This window comes from Pavona decussata, unplaced genomic scaffold (assembly GCF_977016875.1).
Source record: "Pavona decussata unplaced genomic scaffold, jaPavDecu1.1 SCAFFOLD_114, whole genome shotgun sequence".
NCBI lineage: Eukaryota > Metazoa > Cnidaria > Anthozoa > Scleractinia > Agariciidae > Pavona > Pavona decussata.
The window spans coordinates 688927-716534 of NW_028145528.1; the positions used below are offsets into that span (position 1 = coordinate 688927).

At 38.2% G+C, this 27608-nt stretch overlaps 2 protein-coding genes across 3 annotated transcripts in view; both read left to right on the forward strand.

The window, feature by feature from the left end:
- The first annotated feature begins 1130 nt into the window (after window positions 1-1130).
- The window catches only part of LOC146470019 (von Willebrand factor-like), a 33245-nt gene continuing 6767 nt past the window's right edge, over window positions 1131-27608 (forward strand). Inside the window, exons 1-3 of one of the 2 annotated variants that reach the window (XM_085122101.1) lie at window positions 1131-1870; window positions 25791-25868; window positions 26566-26984. In XM_085122101.1, the coding sequence (XP_084978227.1) occupies window positions 1579-1870; window positions 25791-25868; window positions 26566-26984 (789 nt within the window). In that variant the 5' untranslated portion in view covers window positions 1131-1578. Of the gene's footprint in view, window positions 1871-20192; window positions 20462-25790; window positions 25869-26565; window positions 26985-27608 lie in introns of those variants that run through there. The other variant, XM_085122102.1, reaches the window with a different exon arrangement.
- Window positions 7487-15002, forward strand: LOC146470020 (collagen alpha-5(VI) chain-like). Its single transcript, XM_085121892.1, has 7 exons — window positions 7487-7544; window positions 8385-8803; window positions 9564-9723; window positions 10978-11399; window positions 12734-12890; window positions 13876-14036; window positions 14854-15002. Exons 1-6 carry the CDS (start codon window positions 7487-7489, stop codon window positions 13998-14000), a joined length of 1341 nt encoding a protein of 446 aa, XP_084978018.1. The 3' UTR covers window positions 14001-14036; window positions 14854-15002.

Genomic DNA, 27608 nt, shown 5'->3' on the forward strand with positions numbered 1-27608 from the left:
TAAGTATTTCTTTAACAGTTGGTGCTGTACTGAGTAATGAAATCTTACTTCCTTTTCCCTCTGTCTTTCTATGCCTGCCCTTTGCCCACCTCGAGTAGGTGGTTTCTTTTTAATATTTTGCAATGGATTGGACCGAAGCTCTCTTGTATTTCCCCGTTAAATAGTCAGTCTTTGACTGGTTGAATTCTTGTTTGATACCAGTATTTATAGTAGGGAAAAACTAAAATTAAATCCATATCAATCGAATGGAGCATTAAAATTGTAATTCTCAAACTTATTAATAATTCATCTATAGAAAACAAAGAAAATCACTACTGTGGCCGTGGTTTGGATACGTGTTCCCAATTACCTACCCTGCGAGCAGAGGCCCTTCGATCTTCCTAGATAAGTCGGGAAGATCGAAGGGCCACTGCTCGCAGGGTACCAATTACCATAAAATTTTGCCAACTTTAGCCTTAAATTTCTCCAAGAATTATTGATCATTTGAGAAGCCATATCAAACACTCGAAAGTGTGTTTCATCAGATATCCAAACACCTCGCATAAAAGTCGTTTAAAAAAAACTCGGCTGCTCCTCGTTTTTTCAACCTACTTCTCAGTGTTTGGATATCTGATGAAACACACCTTCTCGTGTTTGATATATTACTTGAAACACTGTTTAATTAAATCATTCTTCTACCTGAAAAAATATAGAGGGGTTTCCACTCCACCAATTAAAGATTATCTTTTAGCATTGTAATTAAATTTGAATTTTGAGGAAGGAGCCCTATTAATGGACCGTTGAAACTCGTCCTGTGTTTCGAAAATCAAGTTGAGATCTAAATCTATGGTGAACTTTTAAAGAATATCATTTGCACGAAATACAACGTAACCTTTATACGATCTTTTCGCATTCTTTGCGATGGCAACCGGCTCAGTTCTACTCACGAATGTCATTCTTCTTCAGTTTTTTTATTAGTGTATGAACGAATACTGTATGATGGAATACATACAAATAAATTTCAGCAAGACATGTTCATTCACAAACGTTTGGGTTTTGTAAAATTGGCAGACAGCTTGCAGATCTTTATCACGCAAATTGACGCTTAATCGGTTAAATATTGTCATTCTAGTGACAAGTGTCAAGTAAGTGGCTTCAGTTCTTCGATATACATCTTTACCAATACCAGTCTAAACTGGCAAAATTCGTTCTTTAAGATAGGATTATCATTCACAAATGATAAAATTTCCCTTTTCAAGCGACATTTAACCATGAAATGTGTTAATACAATAGATGTCTTTGATCACATAGACATATAGAAAGTGTTTAGGAAGTAGATATATCATTGAATTACATTTTCTTGGTGGATCAGTTCAATCGAAGCTTTCAGGAAAAACAGTTAAACTTTCTATTGTTAAGCCGTGAAGGCTAAATGTTCTTTCTAGGCTAATATCGCTATCGATTAGTTAATGACATGACAGTAATGTATCAAACACGAGAAGGGGTGTTTCATCAGAAATCCAAACACCGAGAAGAAGGTTGAAAAAAACGAGGCGCAGCCGAGTTTTTTTAAACGACTTATCGGTGTTGGGATATCTGATGAAACACTTTCGAGTGTTTGATATCGCTTCTCAAATGATCAATAATTCTTGGAGAAATTCAAGGCTAAAGTTGGCAAACTTTTATGGTAATTGGGAATACATATCCAAACCTCTTGATGAATTATTAATGAGTTTGAGAATGTCAGTTGAAAACCAGCATACTAGTAGAGCCTGTGTCAGTTTAAGAGCCGCATTGAGGCGAAGCCACGCAGTCGAGGGTCGATTGAGATCCAGGGAGAATACTATATCTTTTGAACTCAGTGAAGAGGAAACAGAAAAGCAAAAGTATAGTGAGTAACCTTTGTTATAACTTTACGAATACCGAAAGCTTTCCAGTAAAGTTTCTCTAAAAACAAAATGAACGATGAAATCCAGCGTCTTTCTGAATTGTTATAACACAGCTCTCGATAACGTTAACCATTCATGCCATTTCCAACTACATCCAGACCCAATCCATGTTTAGAGAAAGTTTATTTTGATGTTGATGGTTGTAACCGTCGAGGTGAAAGAAAAAACAATTTTTAGCGAGCAACAACGTAAGATGTGGTAAATTAGCCCTTTCCATTCACATGAAAGCTACTGTGTCGCGCTTTGCTGTGATGCCATCTGTTATGTTGCCGAACAGGGTGGTTATAACTTTTGAGTTTGTGGGTGGAAACGTTAAGTGTACAGCCGTTTGTTAATTAATTATACAGCTAAGCTTGGCGGTTTGTTGGGAAAGAATGTAGGTAGAAGTCATTCCTCTTAAGATCAGAAAGAAGATAGAGTTGTCACTTCTTTAGTTTTCGAATACAGTAGACTTGTAGAAGTGTAGAACTTGTAGCAAGAATTTGCGCTTTTTTAAGGCTCAGAACAATGAACGAAAAACTTGCCAGTGCAATAACTGACAATGTGTATTCGAAGTAAAGAAGAAGCCAACAATTTTATTGTGTTGTAGTTCCTATCTTTATCATTTAACAGCACTGAGTGTAACGCATAAAAAGTAATAAGACAATGCTGTGATCAGGCATAAACATCAAAACAAGTAAATAATAATAGTAATAAATATTCCATGTACTCGTGATCACGCAAATCAAAGGACATGAAAAAAACTATAACACTGTCTATATATAAAGTGCTTTACTGGAGTCCAATAGGACAATCGTTCCTCCTTTTGTTGAATTTATAGAAGGGAGACCCATTCTAGGAGGGCTGTTACTCGTCCTGTGTCTTACAAATCAAGAGGGGATCTAAATTCATGTTGATTTTTCTAAAGGGCGTCATTCTGGAAAATACTCTGGAACCTTTATAAGATCTCTCTCCGACAACTTCTTGTTAAAAATGCCATTTTTTCTTCATTTCAGGGTATGAACTAATATTGAGTGATACAATAAACAAATTTTCAGCAATTGATGTTGTAAATTAGGAATTGTGTTTTTAACATCAGTAGCCACAGATCTTTGTCTAGACAAACTGACACTGAATTGTCCAAATATTGTCATTTCAATTCAACAAATGAAATAGTTTTCCCTCCCATTGATTAGAAACGTGATTTTTAAACGTGTGTCCGCGTAAAAGCCACGCACTCCAATTTCTTTGGAAAAAAATTTCCTTCATATTTCTGCACAAGACAAGCAACATGTACATTAAACAAAAGTGGTGTTTATTTGGGTTGATTCACTTTTCTTATAGCTACCTCCAGAAGCACATAAGACCGATCAAAGCTCTCTGTGAGCGAACTCGTGAATTATTATTATGTTTTAAGTTATTTTTCTTCTTTGAATTTTCATATATTTTGCCGCTGCTGCCGTCCTAATCAAGCGTCCAGTTTTCCTTCCAAGAACCGTCCTTAATTTTGTTCCTCGCGTCGTGCTATTGCCGAATGAAACTTGATCTTGCTGGTGTTTTCAATGTAACAGTTCCTTTCAGTCTACGTCCAAACGACGGCTTCTGTCAACGTTTTAAAGCCGGCCGGCTCTCGATTTTGAAAGTGTTTTTATGCCTTTATTCAACGTAAATATAGAAATGCGCGAAGCGTTGCAGTAAGTACTCAGTGGTTGTCGCTTTAAGTATGCAAATTTTCAGTGTTTACGTTTGTTCCGATGTATCGATCTTATCGCCAACGCTCGACCCCTTTCACTCATGGCATGGCCTTGGAACTTTAAAATTAATCGAACGTTTCCATTTTGCGGCTGGAGATAGAAATGCGCGAAGTGTTGTGTTACCGTAAGCAAATTTTCAGTATTTACGTACTGATCTGATCGAGTACGTTTGCACCGAATTAGATTTATTGTGCTGTGAAATTTCCTATTTAAGCGGAGCTCCGCGCGCGGGGGCCCACAGCTAGAGATTTTGGTAAACTTATCAGTGCGAGAAATTTTGGGTTGGTTATGACGTCACTTCCGTCCGACCGACCGCACATACATACATACATAAGTACGTACGCTCCTTCATGTAATCCAATGTGAAATGAGACACTCAAACCCTGTGCACTGAAACTTGAGTTTTTTTCGGCGGGAAGTGGGATGGCCAACTTCTTTTAGAAAAACAAACGAGAATTTTGAAGAAAACTAATTGTTGTATTCGTTGAATATTTCGACAAACGACATATGTCGAGAAAGCAGGTGACTAATGAGGAAAATTGAAACCCGAGAGCAACTGAGTGGGCGAACAAACAGGCGAAATGTCTGAAATGTCAGTTGAAAACAAACATGTGGTGAGTAAGCAACTGGCAAGTCGCTTAGAAATTAATTTTGCAGACAATAGGCCATTTTCATGATGGCGTCATTTGCCTACAACTATCAGAAATCATTTTGTTTTTCTTTTCAAATTCAAATTTTGTAATCCCAGTGTGGGGCAAAGAACGATGGCTCTAATTAGCACGAGAAAACAAAAAACTGAAGGATTCTGGTAGTTGTAGTCAAATGATGCCATAGTCAAAATGTCCTATTGTCGGAAATTTTCCACATTTAATATATTTCAAACTACACACCGATACTTAAGTCATTGCCATACGGCAAATATTCGTGGATGAATTTTGAACATTCACAGAGCTATTCACAGTTATGAATTGTTTTAAACATTTTTGTATTATTAATTCTTTTGCAGCTCGTATTTGTAAACACGCAGTAAACGCTTAAATCAGTTTTGGGACCACAACCAAACATTACTTTTTCTTGTATTCTCCTTTTGTTAACATTTACTTAGAGACTAGAATTATTTCTGTATGAGAAATATTCACAGAGTTATGAACTGTTTTGAACATTTTGTGTTGGACTCCATTCTCAGCGCATATTTGTAAACACGCTCTAAAGGCTGGTTTCCATATGATCGCAGATCGCAATAAGGTCTGCCATCGTCTGCGATCATATGGAAACATACTTCTACGATCGCGATCGCAGACGATCGCAATAGATAGAACTATGTTCTATCTCCTGCGATCGTCTGCGATCAATTGCGATTGTGCGATCATATGGAAACGAAAGTTTTGCGATCCGCGATCGAAACGCATCCCATAATATCTCGAGTTCTCTCCCACGATTTAACGATCGTGTGTTCGATTGTAGGAACGGTCTACGTAGCAACACTCACTTCGTTGTCATCATGGCTGAGATTGAACATGTTAGTAACGAGGAAATTATGGAGGAAGTTGCACGTTATGAATGTGTTTACCATCGCAACAGCAAAGATTTTAAAAACAAGAACAAAAAGGCCAACTTTTGGGACAAAATCGAACAGAAGGCAGTTTAATTTATCGGCCGGGGAAGCGGGGGCCAAATTCGCATAAGAACTGCGTACGGTCGTTATCGCATCCAAAACCGATGTTTTCGACGGTACGGTTTGGAGCTGACGACGGCGTCGCTTCATGACAAAGAGAAGAAGTTAATTTGCCTGCAGCAAAATCTCTGCCATGTCCACTCTTCCACGTTGGCGATGTTGTTTGCTACACGCGCGTGTATATTTGTCATTTCTGCTGACCAAAACGAATGGCTACGGTCGGCTCTGCGATCGTTGCGATTATATGGAAACAGCCTTTTTTGCGATCGTCTGCGATTGTTTGCGATCTGCGATCTACGATCGTCCGAGATCATATGGAAACCAGCCTTAATTTTAAGCGCTCACTGAAATACTTCGGACCACAACCAGACATTATTTTTCCTGTATTCTCCTTTTGTTGACTTTACTTAGAGATTAGAATAATTTCTCTAGGAGAAACATTCACAGAGTTATGATTTTTTATTTTTTGAACATTTTGTGTTGGACTTGTGTAATTCCATTCGCAGCGCATGTAAGCTTATATTTGTAAACACGCTCCAATTTTAAGCGCTCACTGAAATATTTCGGTCCATTTTTCCTGTATTCTCCTTTTGTTAACGTTTACTTAGAGAATAGAATTATTGTTGTAGGAGAAATATTCCCGGTACCCAGAGTTATGAATTGTTTAACATTTTGTGTTGGACTTGTATAATTCATTCGCCATTAATTAATTTCAAGCGCTCACTGAAATATTTCGCGTAAACAGTTTGCTTTATATGCACTTAAGATATATATATATATAACTCTAGAAAGGATGAGGAATTTGTAACGTTATTTAATTACGTGTTATCACTTTCATACAATAAGCAGACTTGCATGTATACTGCTATTAAAAAGGAATTGTGGAGCTCCGCTTTTCGGCTGGGCCAAATATGTATATTACGTTTATTCTTTCCCTCACGGCATTTCCTCGAATATTTAGGGTTAGTTTCTATGAAAGTTTTCATGTTGCGTTTCATGTTTGCAGAAACGAGCAGTTCCACGTGTCGAAGTCGAACTTTTGGAAAATATCTGTCCTGAAAAGGACAGTTGTGCCTTACTTTTAGTAAATAGAGGGATTTAACAGACAACACCTCCCTAACTATTTTTTTTTTAACAATTTTAATTAAAATTGCGTTGATTTTCGTCCTTGTTTCAGTTTGGTCTCCGGTCGTTTTAAATAATTAACAAATTTTTCCGTAAACAGGCAGGACCACAAAAATATTTAGGCTCATAGTCGAATGGCGATTAGAAACCATTTATTGTGCCATACTCATTTGGAAATTAATAAACCTTGTTTTCCCTGAATAATGTAATTTTTAAAACCTTTACACGTAGCTAGTTAATTGCAACTAGAAACTGTTTTTCTTTATTAAAAGGGACTGAGCGAAGTTTCGTTTTTTTGTCGCATTCCCTAGGAATCATCCTTTCCATTTTTTTGCCAATAGAGCCTTTAATTAAATCGATTTTTCTCTCTGAGGTGTCACCCAGCTTGAATGACTTTCTGCCCCCTCTTGTACTAATCCTAGACTTTTAAAAAGCTGTGGGCTCTCTTCCTTTTTGTTGATAAAAAAAAAGCGTTTTGGAAATCCATTTATGCACTTAAACAAAGCATACACTTACAGTGGCTAGTGGCTTTCAATAATGCAACCAACGCACCCTATGCCGCCAACATTTTTTCAGCAAGGGTAGGTTGTCAGAAATTCAACAAGATGACAACCATTTTAAGTGGCACTCAGTGTAAGACCTTCACTGTCTGTTCTGTAAATTATATTGGGGTAGGTTGATCTGCAAGTCAGTACAAATCAATTTTATCCCGTCCAACAAATGAGATTGAAATGAAATTTTTCAAGATCCTATTCCCAGTGCACAAATTTAATGACCAAATCCCGTCTCCCTGTGACTGCGACAAATCCTATTTTGCCAGTGAAAACAAGGGTAAATCCCAGTCCCCATTTTACCCCTTCAGCACTCTCTTAGTGGCTCCTTTGTCCTTCAGAGTTTATTTTAGAACTGCCCAAGATGCAGATGAAAGTTTTGCGTGGACATATAGTCACTTTCTTATGAACCCTGAAATACGTCTGTCATTCTTTTTCTCGCTTTCAGTGTTAGCCTGAGTGAAGGAATTTAAGATGGTTTCATGGTGTACTTTGGTTTGCCTGCTTGGTGTGCTGACCGTTACGGTCGCAGGTGAGAATCGTTTGTTGCTAGCAGATGAATCTGTAGGTCACACCAACATTGGAGTAGCCTGCGTTCAGACGTCTCCTCTTTCCTTTACTGCACCCGTTACGCAGACGTCCCTTTTCCGAGTGCAACAAAGGAAATTGGAGACATCTGCACGCAGGCGTCATTGGAGATGCTGGCTTTCATCAGAAGAGTGTTTTATTCTTCGAATACGCTATGTTAAAGTGGATTTCCACTGTCGCGTAGATTTTCTGAGCGTAAAGAAGTAAATTAACTTGTTTTTCATGTATTCATGAACCGCTTCAGGAAAAAATTGAGTGCTGTTCGCGGACTCAGTTTTACGTTTACGCAAGCGGCTCTTTACACCGCGCCTCTTATTTTATTCACGCACGTAAAGGCAGTAACATTTGCGTCTGTACGCGCGTAAAATCTTTACTTTTAAAATCCAAAAAACCTTATTTACAGAAAAAATAGTTCCCTGGCACTGAAATTATTACTTGTCTCGCGATACAAATGCCGGAATGGCAGTTACACCACCGAAGTGTTTCAAGATCGTGCTTGCTGGTGTACATGTATCTCGAAGAAATCGCTCTAAACTTTTTCCGAGATCAAATATGGCTTTCGGGTGGATACCATATTTGATTCCGGGCAAGTTAGCGAAGACGAAAATAAAGTGTGTGCCACGTGACAAAATACTCCTCGATTCGGGAAGTGTTTTACAGCGTTTCCCAGGTCTTCGTCACCGTTCGCCGTTTTGAATTGGGGTGATCGATTGTTTACATCAATTACGATCATTTTGTTTCCTGTTCGTATCCAACTTTCTCAAAACATTGCTCTGTCTTTCAGATGCAGGTTGCAAACTTGACCTTGGTTTTGTGGTCGATACAACGAAGAGTATCGAGAAAAAGAACATCCCGAAATTGAAAACAGCTCTGAAACTTCTAGTTCAGCAGTTTGACATATCTCAGGATGGAACACATGTGTCCCTTGAGACATTCGACAAGATGGGCACGCTTCACAACAAATTCAGTGATTCCAACTATCACAGTGAGGAAGCTGTTTTCACGCTAATAGAAGACAGCATCAACAAGCTGGCAAAGCCAACCCGTCTGGACTACGCTATACAAACGGCTAAAGATGAAATGTTCCTCGACGAAAGTGGTGACAGGCCAGGAGTACTGAGCGTGATGGTGCTGCTTACGGATGGGAAATCGCACCCCAAGACGGATGTTGCAAGATACATGGAAGATTTAAAGGACATTAAGGTAAGGCAATCGTTAAGGGGACTATTTCAGTCGGGGTGCATGCGCAGTAGAGTCCAGTTGTGATTGCATACAACTCGTCACGGGATTTTTCCTTTTCTGCCATTGCAAAAGCTTTTAAGAATATCGCAACAAACAGCTTCTGTAATTACTAAAGAGCGTTTGTAAATAAAACATTCAGCCAACTTTCCGAAGATAAACTCGATTCAAACAGATGAATACAGCTCCCTAAACTCTCCGACGGTATTTGAAAAAGTTGGGCCAACGATTTCAAAGTCGCCCAAAAGATGTCGCTCTCACGGCTAACTTTTGTCCCCCAATAAAATTAGAAGTATACTTTTAAGTGATGTCGTTTGTCTTTCTATGCTTTTCCACAACTGGTTTGAGTATCCATGTTTTTTTGTGAACGGAACTTTGGGGAGGGGGGGGGGGGGGGGGCATTCAGCCATTTTGTAGTTGTTGTCGTCGTTGTTTACATTTCGGCCGGGCTTTTCAAATCTCTATAAAATCTTCGTTAAAGTTCTTACCAGAATTCTTACACGATAAACGTTGAGGCACTTTGATATAAGTACCTACCATTGACGACACTTGTACAGCGACTCGGCCCTAATGGGTTCATTGTACCATCAAAGTCAAACTTTTACAGATAGTTAAATGTATAGATTTCTCGCAAAAGTAAAGAGCATAACTTATGGTCACTTCTTACCACCTGTTTGGAAAACGAACAAATATGATGTTTCTTGCTTCTTCTTCTTTTTTCCAGTCCAAAGGCGTCCGTTTGGTCGTCATTGCAATTGGTCCTAAAGCAAAACAGGATAAATACCGCAAGGTATTAGTTGCGATTGCAGGAAAGGAATTGTTCTTTGTAGATAACTATGATGAACTTGAAGGAACAGTCGCCAACATCACTGCCTTTATCTGTCGTAAGTATTGCTCAGCTGCATCAGAATATAAAGTTTAGTACCACCCAACCTGTTTACAAGGAGGGAGGATAACTCTAGAACTAGGGTTACCCTAGCAAGAAAGTTAAAGATACCGGGTTTACAAGCAAACTTTCACGGGTAGGTACTCTATCACTCGGGTCAACTACACCACAAGGCGTGAAGCGGACGAAAGCGCGGGAAAATTGAAATCAAAACCTTGGAAGGGTGACCCTAGCGCTAGGGTTACCTTGCCTCCTTGTAAGGAGGCCATTATATTTTTTATGTACTATCGGCGACCACAAACAACAGAACACGTTATGTAATTGCGACTTTAAATTTTCTCCTCTACTGGCCCAGAGCCCCGATACTGACTACTGGTGTAAGCTGTGGTTGGAATTTAGTTGGGAGGGAGTTTGTTTTGACAAAAGGCGATCAAACTAGTTAAGAACATAAGGAAAATCTGAAATATTTCATTTCGATCTTATTTAGCTAGAGTTGACTGTACTCAATCTACCCTGTCTTTTTCTGCACTAAAGAAAGACACTGCTCCAAATTAAAAAAAAAAATAGACACCCTCTCTTTATTTTCTTCACCATTATATATCCTTGGTTTATTCTTTTCGTAATTGACGTCTTGTATTTGCAAGCTACTTTGACTACTCTGCCTGTCGTGTTGTATGCAAATCATTACGTACCTATATATATTCCCCCAATTTGACTATGTCCTTCCATGATCCGGCAAGCCTTGCTACTGTGGGTCCTGAGGATGGGGTGTGTGTGGTTTTTATAGGTGAGGGGGTGGGGAGAGGAACTCCTCGGAACATTTGGTAGGGCTGTATGGCTTAGTTACTCATTAAACCCTGACCATAGTTTAGACCAAAGTATGGAATTTTCCCATACTCTTTTTCAGACTTTGGTTTCTTGAATCAATACCCGTTTCTGCAAAATCCAACCCCGTTTTCAGACTTTCAGACCAAAATGGTAAAATTAGAAAAACTTATTTATACAGAGTGGCCAAGTCAGCACCGAGGCTGGTATCCATAGGGGCCCTGTGTGTATTACAGACTAAACCAATAAATCTGCCCTTTGCCGTAGTGCCAGCCTTGCATTCAGTTTTGTATTTTCACGTTCAAGTGACGCCTGACACGAGGTCTTTCACAAGAGAGATCCGGCAAAATTACCAACAAGTTTAATTCCTGCGTTGTGTGGACCTCTGCATTCAAAAGTTTTTCTTCTTTATGTCATTTTATTTAAGCACCAAAACAATGTGAGGTGGACTTGGCATTTTTGGTGGACAAAACGGACAGTGTTGGAGAAGACAATTTTAAGTTGGTAAAAGGATTCCTAATGGAAGTCTCTAACGCCCTAACAATCGGCCCCGATGCAACCCACACCGCGTTCATTCTGTTTGCCAAAAACGCAGAGGTGCTAAACACTTTTGCAGACAGTGAATACTACAGCAACAAGGCCGTGCAACGTCTGATAGAGAACATACCTGTCAAACTTGGCAAGCGTACCTTCATCGACCGAGCACTAAAAGCAGCCGCTGACAAACTATATACTCTGGAGGGAGGGGACAGGACCGAGCCAGACTTTCACAATTTGCTGATTCTGATGACCGATGGAAGAACGAATCGTGATTCCGAACCCTTCTCGAGTATACTTCCTTCTCTTCAGGTATAACGAAAACGGAGCTTTGTAATAATGAAATTTGAACGGAGGAATGTTAAATGAGCAAGAATTGGAAAGGAGTGCAAAAATTAATTGCTAGCCGCGCCAAGTAAGCTGTCCTGAAAAATTGACCCCTTAAAGCTACCTTTTCGCAATCATCAGCGAGAGTGAAACTTGGCAGGATGATAGAACCGTTAGTTTTCCGAGCAAATGTGTGATTTGTTTTTAGTTTTAACATGCAGTTCTTGAAGGGAAGGAGGCGTTATGTCTTAAGATTAATGGCTAATTTTAGTTTTGTCCTTTTGACCCAAAAAATTACGTGAAATGAGAAAAGATGATTGAAGAATTTCCAAGGTGAAGAAAATATTCACATTGAAGTTGGCTTTTATTAAACTTATTTCAATATTTTTTCGAACCTTCTTTGCTTGTCTCATCAAAATTTGATTCAAGAAACGTTCAAACATAAAGTTACGCATTTTTGCATGAAAACCAGGTCGGTAATATTATTAAAGATCGGCGAACATACAAAAGAGCTCACGGAAAGAACCACAGTGTATGAATGTGCTGAAGTTGCGCCCCAAGCGTCGATAGCAAACTCCTTGGCGTTGCTATGACAACCCCGAGGTAGAAAGTAAACTTCAAGGAATCAGTAAAAAGCGATCTTGTCAAAGGTTATTAGTTTCTTGTATTCTTATTAGCAGTTGTGTTGTTTCCCAAATTACCCAAAAATTAGTCTTTTGTTTGGTTTTGTTACCTTTCCAAGCCTGTATGTTTTTTTTTCTGCTATAGTTTAATATATAGCTTATTATTACTTGCCATAGCTATTGTGTGCTCCTCTTATATTACCGTTTTGTATTCATATTTAAATTTAACTATTCTAGACTTCCCTCATAGCGTAGAATAAGCGTGTTCCTCTCTTATTTTTCTTTTTATGTGTGCATTTGTGCTTCAGCCTTCTTGCTGACCTGTTTTTATTTCTATTTAATACTGATGTCAACTGGCTGCGTGGCTCCGCTTAACCCTATGGTTATTCAAGGCAGCCAGTACTCTAATTATTACTTTTAATATTTTCTTTGTTGTAAATTTATTTTTGAGCAAGAGTGAGTACAAATGAAGATTGATTTGTTAGCTGAAGATGACCACTTTTTGGGACATCGCGAACAGCATCAGCATTTTACCTAATGATACTTCACTAAAAGTAACAGACGTAGAATTTTAGTTCACTGCTTGGTGGAAATTTTTGCGAACATTTTCGTTACATAAAGACAATCTCAACTGCAAACATTCTTTTTTCTTTCTTATCTGAAAGGCATACTGATTAACCACTACGATTTTTTCAGGCTAAAAAAGTAAAAATTGTTGCCATCGGAATTGGCAAGTATGAAAAGTTTAAAGATCAGCTGGAAGAGATTGCAGGCGGAAAACAAAATGTTTACACTTTGAAGGACTTTGAAGACCTGTCGAAAATATTCCATGAAATACTGGAGGAGACCTGCGGTAAGTTATCCACAAGCTAAGCATCACCTTACTTTGTACGAAAATACTAGCTGGAAGCTGAGATCTCTCGACCGGCAAGTGGAATTAATTACAGAAGTATGAATGTTTCAAAAGCAATCTATGCCTTTCCTCTTCTTCTTCTTCTTCTTGACCAGTAAATGAGGCCTTTTTCTTCATAAGTAATACCTTTAGGTGATAAATTTTGAGAGAAAAAAACAACAAGCAAATTGTACAATCTAGAAGTAATATTTCTCAAACTTATTAATAATTCATGAAGAGAAAACAAAGCAAGGTTTGGAAGTCTGATCTTAATTATAATAACATTTTGTGAACTTTTGCTTCGAATTTCTCCAAGAATTATCAATAGTTTGAGAAGCTATATCAAACACTCGACGGAGTGTTTCCTCCTATTTCCAAACACCTCGAATTTGGTTAAAAAAAACTCGGCTGCGCCTCGTTTTTCCAACCTACTCCTCGGTGTTTGGAAATCGGAGGAAACACTTTTCCTCGTGTTTGATCTATTACATCAAACATCACATCGTTCTTATAAGCCTTAGCTGCATTAGTGCAGTTAAGGCTTATAAGAACGCTATTTTGTCAGAACCAAATAGATTACACACTTTATGGGCTCGGATAACTTGTCTTATTGCGGTGTAATAGAAAAAATATGTGATTTGCTGTTTTCCGAGTGAATAAAGAAACTTTAAACGGTTGCCCTTTGGACGATCATGAATTTCCCTGCAGAATGTTACTAAGGGGACCTTTTGCTTTTATCATATAAATGCAAAAATATGATTTAAATCATTTGGCCTATTGATCATGATATTGTGTAAAAAACTAAATGTTACAATTTTAACATTTACTTTTTAACTAGCACAATTTTGAATCAAAATGGCGTTGAAAACTATAAACTTTGGACAACGGGTATGTTTTTACTTTCTTTTTTGTTGTCTAATCTGACGTAATTATGATATAATTTTTCCAGAGCCGTACAACAACACTGCCAAGCGCCTGCTGCCTCATCCGAAGATTTATAAGCGGAACCGTGGCTTCTTCGAGCGCCATAATCCTAAAATTGTCCGCACGAAAAATCACGATGCAATGGAGTGAACGAGCTTAGAGCTCGCCAACGGATTGACTTTCAAGGTATTTTTTTTATTCAAATTTAACGTGTGTGAGATATAACTAAATAGTCATTTCTCTTCATACATTACTGTACGATAAACACGCATGAAAACAACATATGCGCTGTAGTATCATTCGGTCTTCTGCTAAGCAGTTCAATCTTAACCAGTGAAGTACATGAGTAGCCCATTCAAAATGTTCTCGAGTAGTGAATAACAGTCTACTGAAAAAAAATAGAGGGCTGCATTGCTATACTTTAAAATCTGCCGCACTAGACAAACTTAGTGGAGAAAAAACGGTAAAAGCTTGAGGAAAACACATGTCTTTTCGATCTTTTTCTAGTTTTCAGAATGAAACCAAAAGGGGAGACAAGATGGCAGTGAATAAAGTTAATGGTCTGGCGTTTCATGAGGATTCCTGAGTAGTCGCATAAACAACACTGATTTGGGGCCCAGTGGGGATTAATATTATCAATGAATCGCGAGTAATCATCTGGGCTGGGTTGTTCGAAAGCCGATTACGGCTAATCTACAATTAAAAGTTCATCGAAGTTTTCATTTTGCTCGTTAAGAATGGTTTTAAAGGCTAATTTCAAGCTCAAGTCAAAGAAAAAACTAAGTCAAAACTGAGGGCCAATAATCTTTTGGAATTATAATCTTTTAGAAGAATCGTCATTGATTAGTAATTAAACTCGAACCAGAGTTCACGTTAATCCAGGATTAGCTTAATCGGGCTTTGAGCAACTGAGCCCTGAGCATTAATCTCAGAAAGGTGCAAGAATATTCGAATTTGAAGTCATATTAACGTATTTTATGCCCTTTGTTATTATTTTTTCTAGGATTCACCGATGTTAGTTACAGTCTTCAGGGTACCGGCAATAAGGAAGCACTAAAATTAAACTCTGATAATAAGTAATATGCATTTGCAAACGTTTTAACAGTATTAGAGACCGATCGTAAATAAATAAACAGGGACTAATTTAACTTTGCTGTTTGTCTTGCTTATGAAGAGTTGTGTGGGCAAATGGTTAATTCTTCAATGGTTAAAGTTGCTAGGTGTTATAAATTGGACTTCCCCTGTGCACAGGTAGCCCAAGCGGAAACAGTGCTCCCCCCCCCCCCCCCCACCATTTTTACAGAAGAGGAGTGAACATTTTTCTCCATTTTTTGCTATTTCAATTAAATTGACACATTAACGGGAGTGACAGTTTTCCTCAATTCTTGGCTTTTTGACGAATTTGAGACACTACAGGGGTGAAGAGTTTTGACTTTTTTTTGGCTATTTTTAAGAATTTGAGTAAAAAGGAGTGACGATTTTGCTCGATTGTTAGCAATTTTCACTAAATTCCAGCACAGCGGGAGTGAAGGTTTTCCGAGATTTTTGGCTATTTAGACGAATCTGAGACATAACAAGAGTTAAATTACCGCTGCAATTTTGGGTATTTCCAGATATTTAGCTATTTTGACGTATCTTAGAAATCACAGGATTTTTCTCGATTTATGGTCATTTCGACGAATTTGACTAATAACAGGAGTAATGGTTTTTCTCAATTATTGTGTATTTGAGAAATTTGAGACATAAAAGGAGGTAATGTTCTGCTCCATTTCTGGCTATTTAGACGAATTTAAGACATAAAAGGAGTTAAGGTATTCTTGGTTTTCACATGACGTCATAAAAAACTGAAATTCATAACTAAACACAATTTTGGGTTTTTACCTTCATCACATATAAGAAAATCTAAATTTCCATCGGCTTGCTTGTTTTCAGCAGGATAGCATTCTTTGTTTTGAAAATAGAGCAGTTTGAATTTTAGATTTTTGTGCAGTGCGTGACAGAAGGGTTGCTGCTCTAAAAATATCACGTACATGAAAACATCGATTCGCCTCGTGCTTTTTTAGGTCTGATCAGCTAACATGTAATAGAAGCGTTAATGTCAATGTGTGAAAGTTCAGCAGAGAGAAGAAATGCTTTGAAATAGCCAAGGTAAACTCCAGATGTTTTTGCTGGTTTCCGGCCGCCATGTTGGTGCCCATCAGACGGGGCACCAACATGGCGTCCCATACTAAACTCTGTAATTTTCCGTGGTACATTTTCTCGAATAACTCGATTAGGAGATATCGCACAGCCCTGTGGCTTTCACGCGTTGTTTATGTATCACTCTTCTACAACATATCAATTTCTTGACTTTATCTATTGAATGGTTGAGGATTTTATTTTTTCACTTGCGTGACGATGTGTGAGGTGAAAACCACCTATTGCTAGATTTTTGCCTATTTTGATGAATTAATGAGACATAATAGAAGTTAAGATTTTTCATGATCTTTGGCTATTTTGACGAATTTGAGACATAACAGGAGTTCATTTTTTCTCGATTTTTGGCCATTTTGACGAATTTGAGGCTTGACAAGAAAAACCTTTTTGCTCGATTTTATTCTATTTTCAAGAATTTGAGACATAACAGGACTGAAGAAAGAAAACAATGAACTTATTGAAGAAATCATCAGCATACGGTCCTTTAAGCTTTTCGCGGAAATCGAACTTAAAATTTTATCCCATAAATATCTCACGCGAATCTCTTCTATTCTTATCTTGCGGTAAGGTTAACCAAACGTGAATATTTACGACATTATTGCTATTCTGTCTACATTTTCTTTCTTATGTTAATCCATTTTGATTATGTCCAGTTCTTGGCGTTAATTACGCGCAACACTTATCAGCACTGAGACACACGCTGATGAGCCCCAATAAGGGCGAAACAGCTGTCCATGGCTGCCACTGCCCGGGTGATATAGTTGTGCGCATGCGTACGGTATTGGCCATACCACGGGGATGGTACGTGTGTCTCAGTGCTGATAAGTGTTGGTAAACAAAAAGCAACACGCACAAAACAAAGAAAACATACCTACTGAACAAAACACAACACAACACCAGACAAATACAATACAATACAATACAATACAATACAATACAATACAATGGACACAAGACAAGCACAATTAAACAAAAGAAACCTACTAAACACAAAGCAACAAGCACAAAACAAAGAAAACATACCTACTGAACAAAACACAACACAACATCAGACAAATACAATACAATACAATACAATACAATACAATACAATACAACGCAATACAATACAGTACAAGACAACTCACAGGACTAGAAAAGACAACACAACACAACACGTGCGAAGCTTCACTCAATTTTAAATCGGGCCGTTGCTTTCAAAATGTTTCGATATGAAATGTTTCTGAAGAATTTCGAAACAATTTTTCTTTCCTCGCGAGAAATCTGTTTCCAAAAAAAATATCCTTCTCACGACTTTGAGACCACCAAAGACTGAACTGATAACTAAATTATTTCCCGAGTTTTTAACTATTTTCATGAATTTGAGACCAGAAAGGAGTAATTTTATTGCTTACTTTTTGTCCATCTTTAAACATTTGAGACCAGGAGAAAATTAACTTATTTCTCAATTTTTGGCCATTTTGAGGAATTTGATATATAAGAGGGGTTAATGTTTGGCTCGATTTTCGCTATTTTGACGAATTTGGAAGGTAACAGGAATGTATATTTTTCAAGATTATTGGTTATTATCTGCATATATTATCTGGTTTGAGAAGGAAACAGTTTTCCGAGAGCAAGCTTGAGGCATACTGTCAGTCTCAGGGGTCAGGTAATGTCGCCCGGCTTCGAATTTTCCCAGGAATCGTAGTTATGGCTAGTTTCTAGCTTTGCAATGGCACCCTTTTTGCGGTGTTACTTTAAATGGCCATAAACCAAATTTATATCGATGGAACCGCTAAAATAATCGTTCAGTTTTGTTAACAATTACGTTACTAATACTTATTAAAATTAGTTTTTATTATTTATATTGCATTGTGGTATTTTAAAAATATTGAAACGGATTGCAACTTGAAACAATTACCAATTTTCAGTTTCAAGTTCTTTCTGTGTAATTTGAAGGAATCGCTAAAATAAACTGATTATATTTTGTTATTTTCAGGAGAAATCACTTAATATTTTCTTCTCGGTTCTCTAGGAGCAATTTGATGTTAGCGAAAATGTACTTTGTCAAATATTTTGACCAGTTTTGCCCAAAACATATGGGATGAAGAATCTTATTGGGGAAGTTACCCTTTCTAACAAAGCGGTTCTCAATTGAGTGTCGAAAGTAATTTCGCGTTTGCGTTGGTTTTGCAATTACTGATTGAAAACTCGCGCCACTTTCTCAACCAATGGGGAATCTAAACCAAAACCATTCGTGTTTTCACCGCACGCCTTTTCCCGCGCTTGGTGCCAGTTACATGTATTTGCTTCCAAATCTGATTGGCTCGTTGTGTTGTTTACATCTGTTGTGATTGGCCAGACTAATTGCTTTGGTTTTGGTTTTACGACACTCAATTGAAAACCGCTCCTAATCCATGTTCTGATCACCGCAACATTATAGCAGCCAAAGTAAATCATTGTTCATCAATGATGCTTTTGAGATTTGCCTGTAAATAGCCATTGCTTAAATTTTTAATTAGTTCAATTGATGTAAGTCGTATTTTTTAAAGTTTTGGTTGGGTCTATAACCAGAGCAACTTATGAAACTCTAGTTAATCTCGTCCCAAATTTTAATTCCCAGATAAACAAAAGATTGAGACACGGGATGGAAATGAACAGGATTTATTTTTATTATTTCTTCACTACACTCAGGAAAGAATTAAAAGAACCTTGATATTGGTTGTGGTGGAATTCGAAACACTGTCATATTTGAAATGTTCAACTTAATACAGATAGAGTTTTTCCTCCAAAAGAAATAATAGAGTAATCAAAGACGTTGATCTTTCTTTGCTGCCAAACACACGATTGTAAAAACGGACTTATTTTCCGAATACTCATATAGAAAAATAATTAGCACGACGGATTCAAACGTGTACACGTTACTAGAGCGCCAACTCAATCAGTATGAAAGAAACAATGCAAAAATAGCTGCTTAGTTTAGCAAGTATTTATCATGAGAGCAAACTAACTATAAAAGTAGATAATAACACTTATGAAAGAAAAATATAAAAAAATGCTTAAAATGTAAAAACAATCGCTTAGTGTTTTGTAATTGGTCATCATAACAAGTTTGTTCGAAAAGGACTCTCCTTGTCTAGGGTAGGGGGGTTATCGAAGACACTACCTATCTCATAAACATTACTGACAAAATTTTATAGGCTTTAATAATTTCAGGCTCTTAACTAATCGATAGCGTTATTAGGCTAGAAATAACATTCCGCCTTCACGGCTTAACAATCAAAAGTTAACCGTTTTTCCTGAAAGCTTTGATTGAACTGATCCACTAAGAAATGTAATTCAATGATAAATCTACTTCCTAAACGCTTTCTCTGTGTCTATGTGATCTAAGGTATCTACTGTATTAACACATTTTACGGTTAAAAGTCGCTTCAAAATAGAAATTTTATCCTTGATGAACGATAATCCTATCTCAAAGAACGAGTTTTGCCAGTTTATACCGGTATTGGTAAAGATGTATATTGGAGAAGTACTGAAACCACTTACATGACACTTGTCACTGGAATGAAAATATTTAATCGATTAAGCGTCAATTTGCGTGATAAAGATCTGCATGCAGCTTGCTGCTAATCCTACAAAACCGAAACGTTTCTGAATAAACATGACTTGCTGAAATTTATTTGTGCGTATTGCATCATACAGTATTTCGTTCATACACTTTTTAAAAGCTGAAGAAGAATGACATTCGTGAGTAAAACTGAGTTGCCATCGCAAAGAATGCGAAAAGACCGTATAAAGGTTACGTTGTATTTCGTGCAAATGATATTCTTTAAAAATTCACCATAGATTTAGATCTCAAATTGATTTTCGAAACACAGAATAACACACATGAATAGGGCTCCTTCCTCGAAATTCTAATTTAATTACAATGTTAAAAGATAATCTTCAATTGGTGGGGTGGAAACCCTTCTATATTTTTTCTGGCAGAAGAATGATTTAATTAAACAGTGTTTCAAGTAATATATCAAACACGAGAAGGCGTGTTTCATCAGATATCCAAACACCGGGAAGTAGGTTGAAAAAACGAGGCGCATGCAGCCGAGTTTTTTTAAACAACTTCTTTGTGTTTGGATATCTGATGAAACACACTTTCGAGAATTTGATGTGGCTTCTCAAATGATTAATAATTGTTGGAGAACTTCAAGGCTAAAGTTGGCAAAATTTTATGGTAAATAGTAACACATATCCAAACCTCTTGATGTATTATTAATGAGTTTGAGATTATATCAGTTGAAAACCAGCATTGTAGTATAGCCCGTGTCAGTTTACATGTAAGAGCCGCATTGAGCCGAAGCCACACAGTCTAGGGTCGATTGAGATCCAGGGAGAATACTATATCTTTTGAACTCGGTGAAGAGGAAACAGGCAAAAGTATAGTGAGTAACTTTTGTTATAACTTTACGAAAACCGAAAGCTTTTCAGTAGAGTTTCTCTAAAAGCAAAATGGACGATGAAATCCGGCGTCCTTCTGAATTGTATCTCAAACCTCGATAACGTTAACCATACATGCCAGTTTAAAGAAAGTTTATTTTGATGTTGATGATTGTAACCGGCAAAGTGAAAGAAAAAAACAATTTTTAGCGAGCAACAAGGTAAGACATGGTAAATTAGTCCTTTTCTTATGTTGTATCATTCACATGAAAGCTACTGTGTCGCGCTTTGCTGTGATGCCATCTGTTATGTTGCCGAACAGGGTGGTTCTAACTTTTGAGTTTGTGGGTGGAATCGTTGAGTGTGTAGCCATTTGTTAGTAAATAATACAGCTGAGCTTGGCGGTTTGTTGAGAAAGAATGTAGGTAGAGGTCATTCCTCTTAAGGTCAGAAAGAAGACAGAGTTGTCGCTTCTTTAGTTTTCGAATACGGTAGACTTGTAGAACTGTAGAACTTGTAGCAAGAATTTGCGCTTTTTTACGGCTCAGAACACTGAATGGAGAAACTTACCAGTGCAATAACTGACAATGGATATTCGAAGTTAAGAAGAAGCCAACAGTTTTATTGTGTTGTGGTTCCTATCTTTATGATTTAACAGCACTGAGTAATAAGAAACGTGATGCTGTGATCAGGCATAAAAAGTGGCAAAACAAGTAAATAATAATAGTAATAAATATTCCATGCACTCGTGATCACGCAAATCAAAGGACATGAAAAAACTATAACTTTATATAAAGTACTTCATTGGAGTCCAATAGGACAATCGTTCCACCTTTCGTTGAATTTATAGAAGGTAGACCCATTCTTGGAGGGCTGTTACTCGTCCTGTGTCTTACAAATCAAGAGGGGATCTAAATTCATGTTGATTTTTCTAAAGGGTGTCATTCTGGAAAATACTCTGGAACCTTTATAAGATCTCTCTCCGTTCTTTGCAATGGCAACTTCTTGTTAAAAATGCCATTTTTCTTCATTTTTCTGGGTATGAACTAACGTTGCGTGATACAATAAGCACAATTTCGCACGCGTAGTTGTAAATTAGGAAATGTGTTTTTAACATCAGTAGCCACAGGCGATCTTTATCTAGAAAAACTGACACTTAATCGTCCAAATATTGTCATTTCAATTCAACAAATGAAAGTTTTCCCACTTGTTGATTAGAAACGTGATCTTTAAACGTGTGTCCGCGTTAAAACCACGCATTCCATTTTCTTTGGAAAAAATTTCCTTCATATTTCTGCACAAGACAAGCAACATATATAATAAACAAAAGTGGTGTTTATTTGGGTTGATTCACCTGTTATATTTTTTTTTTGGGGAGGGGAGGGGGCAATTTTCTTATAGCCACCTCCGAAAGATATAAGACCGATCACAGCACTCTGTGAGCGAACTCGTGAATTATTACTCTCTAGAGCTCTACAATCAGTTTAATAAATTCTACTATCCTCCATTTTTGTAAGTGCACAGAGGTAGTGGCCAACACGAAAGCCTTGCTCCTTTAGCCTTCTCTAGAAGGTAAAACCACTAATTAAAATATAATGCTCTGTATGTTTATTTTCTTACCATAAAAATATTAATATCGTATTTCGAATAAGTGTGAATAAAATTGAATTGAATTATTATGTCTCAAGTTATTTTCTTCTTTGATTTTTCATACCTATGAGCAGCATTTGTTCGCTACAAATGTAGCAAAGAAACACGGCTGTGGCCGCCTTAATGAAGCGTCCAGTTTTCCTTCATTGAACCGCCCTAAATTTTGTTCCTCTCGTCGTACTGTTGCCGAATGAAACTTGACCTTGCTGGTGGTTTCAATGTGGCAGTAAAATAGAAGTGCGTGCGGAAGCTTTGCAGTAGGTACTCAGTGGTTGTCGCTTTGCATATGCAAATTTTCAGTGTATACGTTTGTTCAGGATGAATCGATCTTATCGCCATGGTTCGACCCCAAATGAATTTTTTGGCGAAGAAATAGTTTCCTGTTTCATCCTTAGCCTTTGAACTTTAAAATTGATCGGACCTTTCCATTTTGCGGTTGGGAATAGAAATGCGTGAAGCGTTGTGTTACCGTGAGCAAATTTTTAGTATTTACGTACCGATCTGATCGAGTACGTTTGCACCGAATTAGATTTATTGTACTGTGAAATTTCCTATTTTACGTTTATTCTTTCACTCACAACATTTCCTCAGATATTTAGGGTTAGTTCCTATGAAATTTTTCGTGTTTGCTGAAACGAGCAGTTCCACGAGTCGAAGTCGAACTTTTGGAAAATATCTGTCCTGAAAAGGAAAGTTGTACCTTACTTTCGGTAGATAGAAGGATTTAGCAGACAACACCTCCCATTGTTAAGCAGAACGGAGCACTTAACATTCAATCACACTCTAAAAAGAGGGGAGATCCTTCTAAAGAGCCTGCAGTTCAACCCTCCTGTCAAGAGCAAAGAAGGTTTCAAGACTGATCGCAAAAAGGACTGGCTGGAGATTTTCGAGGCTTCGCATACAGAATGGTCACCAACGGATTGCACAATTAGACGAACAGCGTTCCAAATGTATGCGTAAGTTGTCGCCCATAATTTCTCAAGAACATTTTGCCACACTTCTTGAAGTTATCGACCACGACGCTAACAAGCTAAAAGTAAAGTTAAGGACAGACATTTACGTAAACTCACTAACATGGGAGCTTTCAACACCTGCGATGAGCACGTTGACAAAGATCGATGGGTGATAAACTTGCCTAACCGGCAACTCAGTGAACATGAAACCATCTCGCTACAGAGGGAGCTAAATTTTGCCACAACTCCAAGATCCATTCCAACTTCGAGAATCGTAGCAAACATCGAAACAGGTATTTACAACCTTTCCCAACGCTCTAAAGCAACCATACGTGCTTCAGTTGTTAGCATATTAAAGTTCAGCACACCTGAGACCACTAGTAACATTTCAAAACAACAACTGACTGCTATAAGAAATCTCAAACAGGACTCTTCCATTACTCTCGTTCCGGCAGATAAGGGTAGAGCCACTGCAGTCATGAACACGGTTGATTACAAAGAGAAGGTTAGCGCTTTATTAAAAGATGGTAGTACCTACAAGAAGATTACTGACAAACGTACCTGAACCCAACATCACGAGTTGAAAAGTCAAGTCCTGTCCGTCTACTCATGACCAGGATATATGCCAAATGGATTCCAAACTATATCACTACCTTCACAGCACTGATGCTACACCTGCTTCTTTCTATGGCCTTCCCAATGCAAGATCCATAAAGTTGACATACCACTTCGTCCTATAACTAGCTGTCTCAATTCACTAACCTATAATTTATCAAAACATTTGGTTTCTGTCTTATCCCCCTGCTGAAGGAGAGATACTCTGTAAAGAACAGTACGGTGTTTGCCCAGCATATAAGAAACCAACACATGACGGAAGATGAGATCATGGTGTCATTTGACGTCGTTGCCCTGTTCACAACTATACCAGTAGAGTTGGCCTTACAGGTTACTCGTGAGCTATTACGGCAAGATGTAACTCTCTCCCAACGCACCAACATATCTATAACTAATGTTAAAAAGTTGTTAGAGTTTGTTTTAAAGAACATATTTCTGTATGAACAAGAGCATTATCAGCAAACGTTCGGTTGTGCCATGGGATCACCTGTCAGTGCCACGGTAGCAAACTTAGTGATGGAGTTTGTAGAGGAAAAAGCTATTTCTTCTGCCGCTCATCCTCCACGGTGGTGGTACCGATACGCGGACGATAGTCATGCCTGTCTCCAGAAAAAAATATGTGCAAGAGTTCCACGATCACTTGAATGCCATTAACCCACACCTACAGTTCACTAAAGAGGTTGAAGAACAACTGCATTTCGTTTTTGGACACTGTAACGACAAGGGTTCATGACCGCATACAAGCTAGCGTGTATAGAAAGCCTACACACACCGACAAATATCCCGATTTCCATTCTCATCACCCCGCGCAGCAAAAGAGATCAGTTGTTAATACTGTCCTCTACAGAGCCAAGAACATACCATCGACAAGAGCAGGACAATGTCGAGAGAGGAAACCTGTCATTAACGTCTTGAGGCATAATAACTATCCTTTAGGATTTATCAAGAGTTGCGACTCCTATCGTAAGGTCCCTCGTCGTGTCAAGTGACATCAATACTTCCAATATAGTAACAAATGGCAATTTTGTGTACTATGGGTAAACGGACAGAGCCTTGGCAACAAGGATCAAGAACACAGAAGAGCAGTCCGCGTTGGCGACAGCAACTCAAAGATAGCGCAACACGCAAATCAGTTTGGCCATAGTATAGATTTTGACCAAGCCACCAGTGTCGACAAGGCGCGTGATTACCACAAGAGACTTTTCTTTCAGGCCTGGCATTCTCTGCGAGACCGAAATGCGGGCAATGAACATATTGATGTCCCGGTAATTTATAGCTCGCTTGTTTTCTCGCGCGGTGATCGTTCGTTAGGTGTCGTGATTGTAGCACGCGCAAACTGTGAACCGTTTGATAAGCGTTTGCTTATTTGCCATTTTTTAAACCGATTTTCGGCCGAAACGTCTTGTTAAGTTTTTATAAACGTTTGGTTTTTAACGTTTTACAAGTCAGTGTCATACACATTTTAGATTACTTTATGTCCACTCTTGACTGCAAGTTCAATATATTTCACCTCCCTAAACGTTTTTTTTTTTCTTTTTTAAAATAATTGTAATTAAAATTCATTGCGTTGATTTTCGTCCCTGTGTCAGTTTCACGGTCCCGTAATTGGCGGCTGAGTGCAAAAACAAAACAAAACAAAACAAATCAACCCAAACAAACGCTGCTGATATAAACTGTGATATAATCTGAGTTTGTTGTCAGGAATTCAACAAGATGACGTGACAACCATTTTAAGTGGCACTCTGTGTAAGACATTCACTGCCTGTTCTGGAAATTATATCATGGTAGGTTGATTCGCAAGTCAGTACAAATCAATTTGATCCCGTCCTGCAAATGGGATTGAAATGAAATTGTTCAAGATCCTATTCCCAGTTTACAAATTTAATGACCAACATGAAATCCCATCTCCCTGTGACTGCAGCAAATCCTATTTTGCCAGTAAGGGTAAATCTTAGTCCCAATTTTACCCCTTCAACACTCTCTTAATGGCTCCTTTGTCCTTCAGAATTCATTTTAGTTCTAACTGCCCAAGATGCAAATAAGAGTTTTGCTTGGACATGTAGTCACTATCTTATGTCCATTGAAATACGTTTGTCATTCTTTTTCTCGCTTTTAGTGTTAGTAAAGGAATTTAAGATGGTTTCATGGTGTACTTTGGTTTGCCTGCTTGGTGTGCTGACCATTACGGCCGCAGGTGAGAATCGTTTGTTGCTTGTAGATAAATCTGTAGGTCACACCAACATTGGAGTAGCCTACGTGCAGACGTCTCCTATTTCCTTGCCGCACCCGTTACGCAGACGTCTCTTTTCCGAGAGCAACAAAGGAAATAGGAGAAGTCTGCACGCAGGCGTCATCGGAGATGTTGGCTTTCACCAGAGGAGTGTTTTATTCTCCGAATACGCTATGTTAAAGTGGATTTCCACTGTCGCGTAGATTATACGTGTGTGTGGCAGTAAATTAACTTGTTTTTCATGTATTCATAAACCGCTTGAGGAAAATATTGAGTGCTGTTTGCGGACTCAGTTTTACGTTTACGCAAGCGGCTCTTTACACCGCGCCTCTTATTCTATTCACGGAAGTAAGGCAGTAACAATTGCGTCTGTACGCGCGTAAAACTTCTTTAGCTTTAAAATCCAAAAACCTTATTTACAGAAGTAATAGCTCTATGGCGCTGAAATTATTACTTTTCTCGCGATACAAATGCCAAAGAAGACGAAAGTGTGTGCCACGTGACAAAATGCTCCGCGATTCGTGGAGTGTTTTGCAGCGTTTCTCAGGTCTTCGTCGCCGTTCGCCACTTTGAATTGGGATGATCCGTTGTTTACATCGATTACGATCATTTTGTTTCCTGTTCGTATGCAACTTTCTCAAAACATTGCTTTGTCTTTCAGATGCAGGTTGCAAACTTGACCTTGGTTTTGTGGTCGATACAACGAAGAGTATCGAGAAAAAGAACATCCCGAAACTGAAAAGAGCTCTGAAACTTCTAGTTCAGCAGTTTAACATATCTCAGGAAGGAACACATGTGTCCCTTGAGACATTCGACAAGATGGGCACGCTTCACAACAAATTCAGCGATTCCAACTATCACAGTGAGGAAGCTGTTTTCACGCTAATAGAAGACAGCATCAACAAGCTGACAACGCCAACCCGTCTGGACTACGCTATACAAACGGCTAAAGATGAAATGTTCATCGACCAAAGTGGTGACAGGCCAGGAGTACTGAGTGTGATGGTGCTGCTTACAGATGGGAAATCGCACCCCAATACGGATGTTGCAAAATACATGCAAGATATAAAGGACATTAAAGTAAGGCAATCGTTAAGGGGGCTATGTCTGTCGGGGAGCATGTGCAGTAGAGTCCAGTTGTGATTGCATACTGGTCACGGGATTTTTCCTTTACTGCCATTGCAAAAGCTTTCAAAAATATCGCAAAAAACAGCTTCTGTAATTACTAAAGAGCGCTTGTAAAAAGAAAAATTCAGCCAACTTTCCAAAGATAAACGCGATTCAAACAGATGAATACAGCTCCCTAAATTCTCTGACGGTATTTGAAAAAGTTGGGCCAACGATTTCAAAGTGCCTCTCATTAATGCACGCATGCGCCGGGGGTAACATCATCCCTTTAAGTCGCATTTTTCTTTTGCTTTGAGGCGAACCTCAGTCGCTCAAAAGATGTCGCTCTCACGGCCAACTTTTGTCCCCCAATGAAATTAGAAGAATACTTTTTTAAGTAATGTCGTTTGTCTTTCTATGTTTTCCACAACTGGTTTGAGTATTCATGGTTTTTTGTTAACGGAACTTTGGTGGGGGAGGGGGGGCGGGGAGCATTCAGCCATTTTTTGTTGTTGTTGTTGTTGTTGTTATTGTTGCTGGTTTCTTTTTACATTTCGGACGGGCTTTTCAAATCTCTTTCAAAAGCTATAAAATCTT

Excerpts from the sequence above, each read along its gene's own strand:
- LOC146470020 (XM_085121892.1), top strand. The coding sequence starts at position 7,487 with ATGGTTTCATGGTGTACTTTGGTTTGCCTGCTTGGTGTGCTGACCGTT. Across the intron at positions 8,804-9,563 it reads AAGATTTAAAGGACATTAAG|TCCAAAGGCGTCCGTTTGGT; the intron begins GTAAGGCAATCG and ends TCTTTTTTCCAG. Across the intron at positions 11,400-12,733 it reads GTATACTTCCTTCTCTTCAG|GCTAAAAAAGTAAAAATTGT; the intron begins GTATAACGAAAA and ends CGATTTTTTCAG.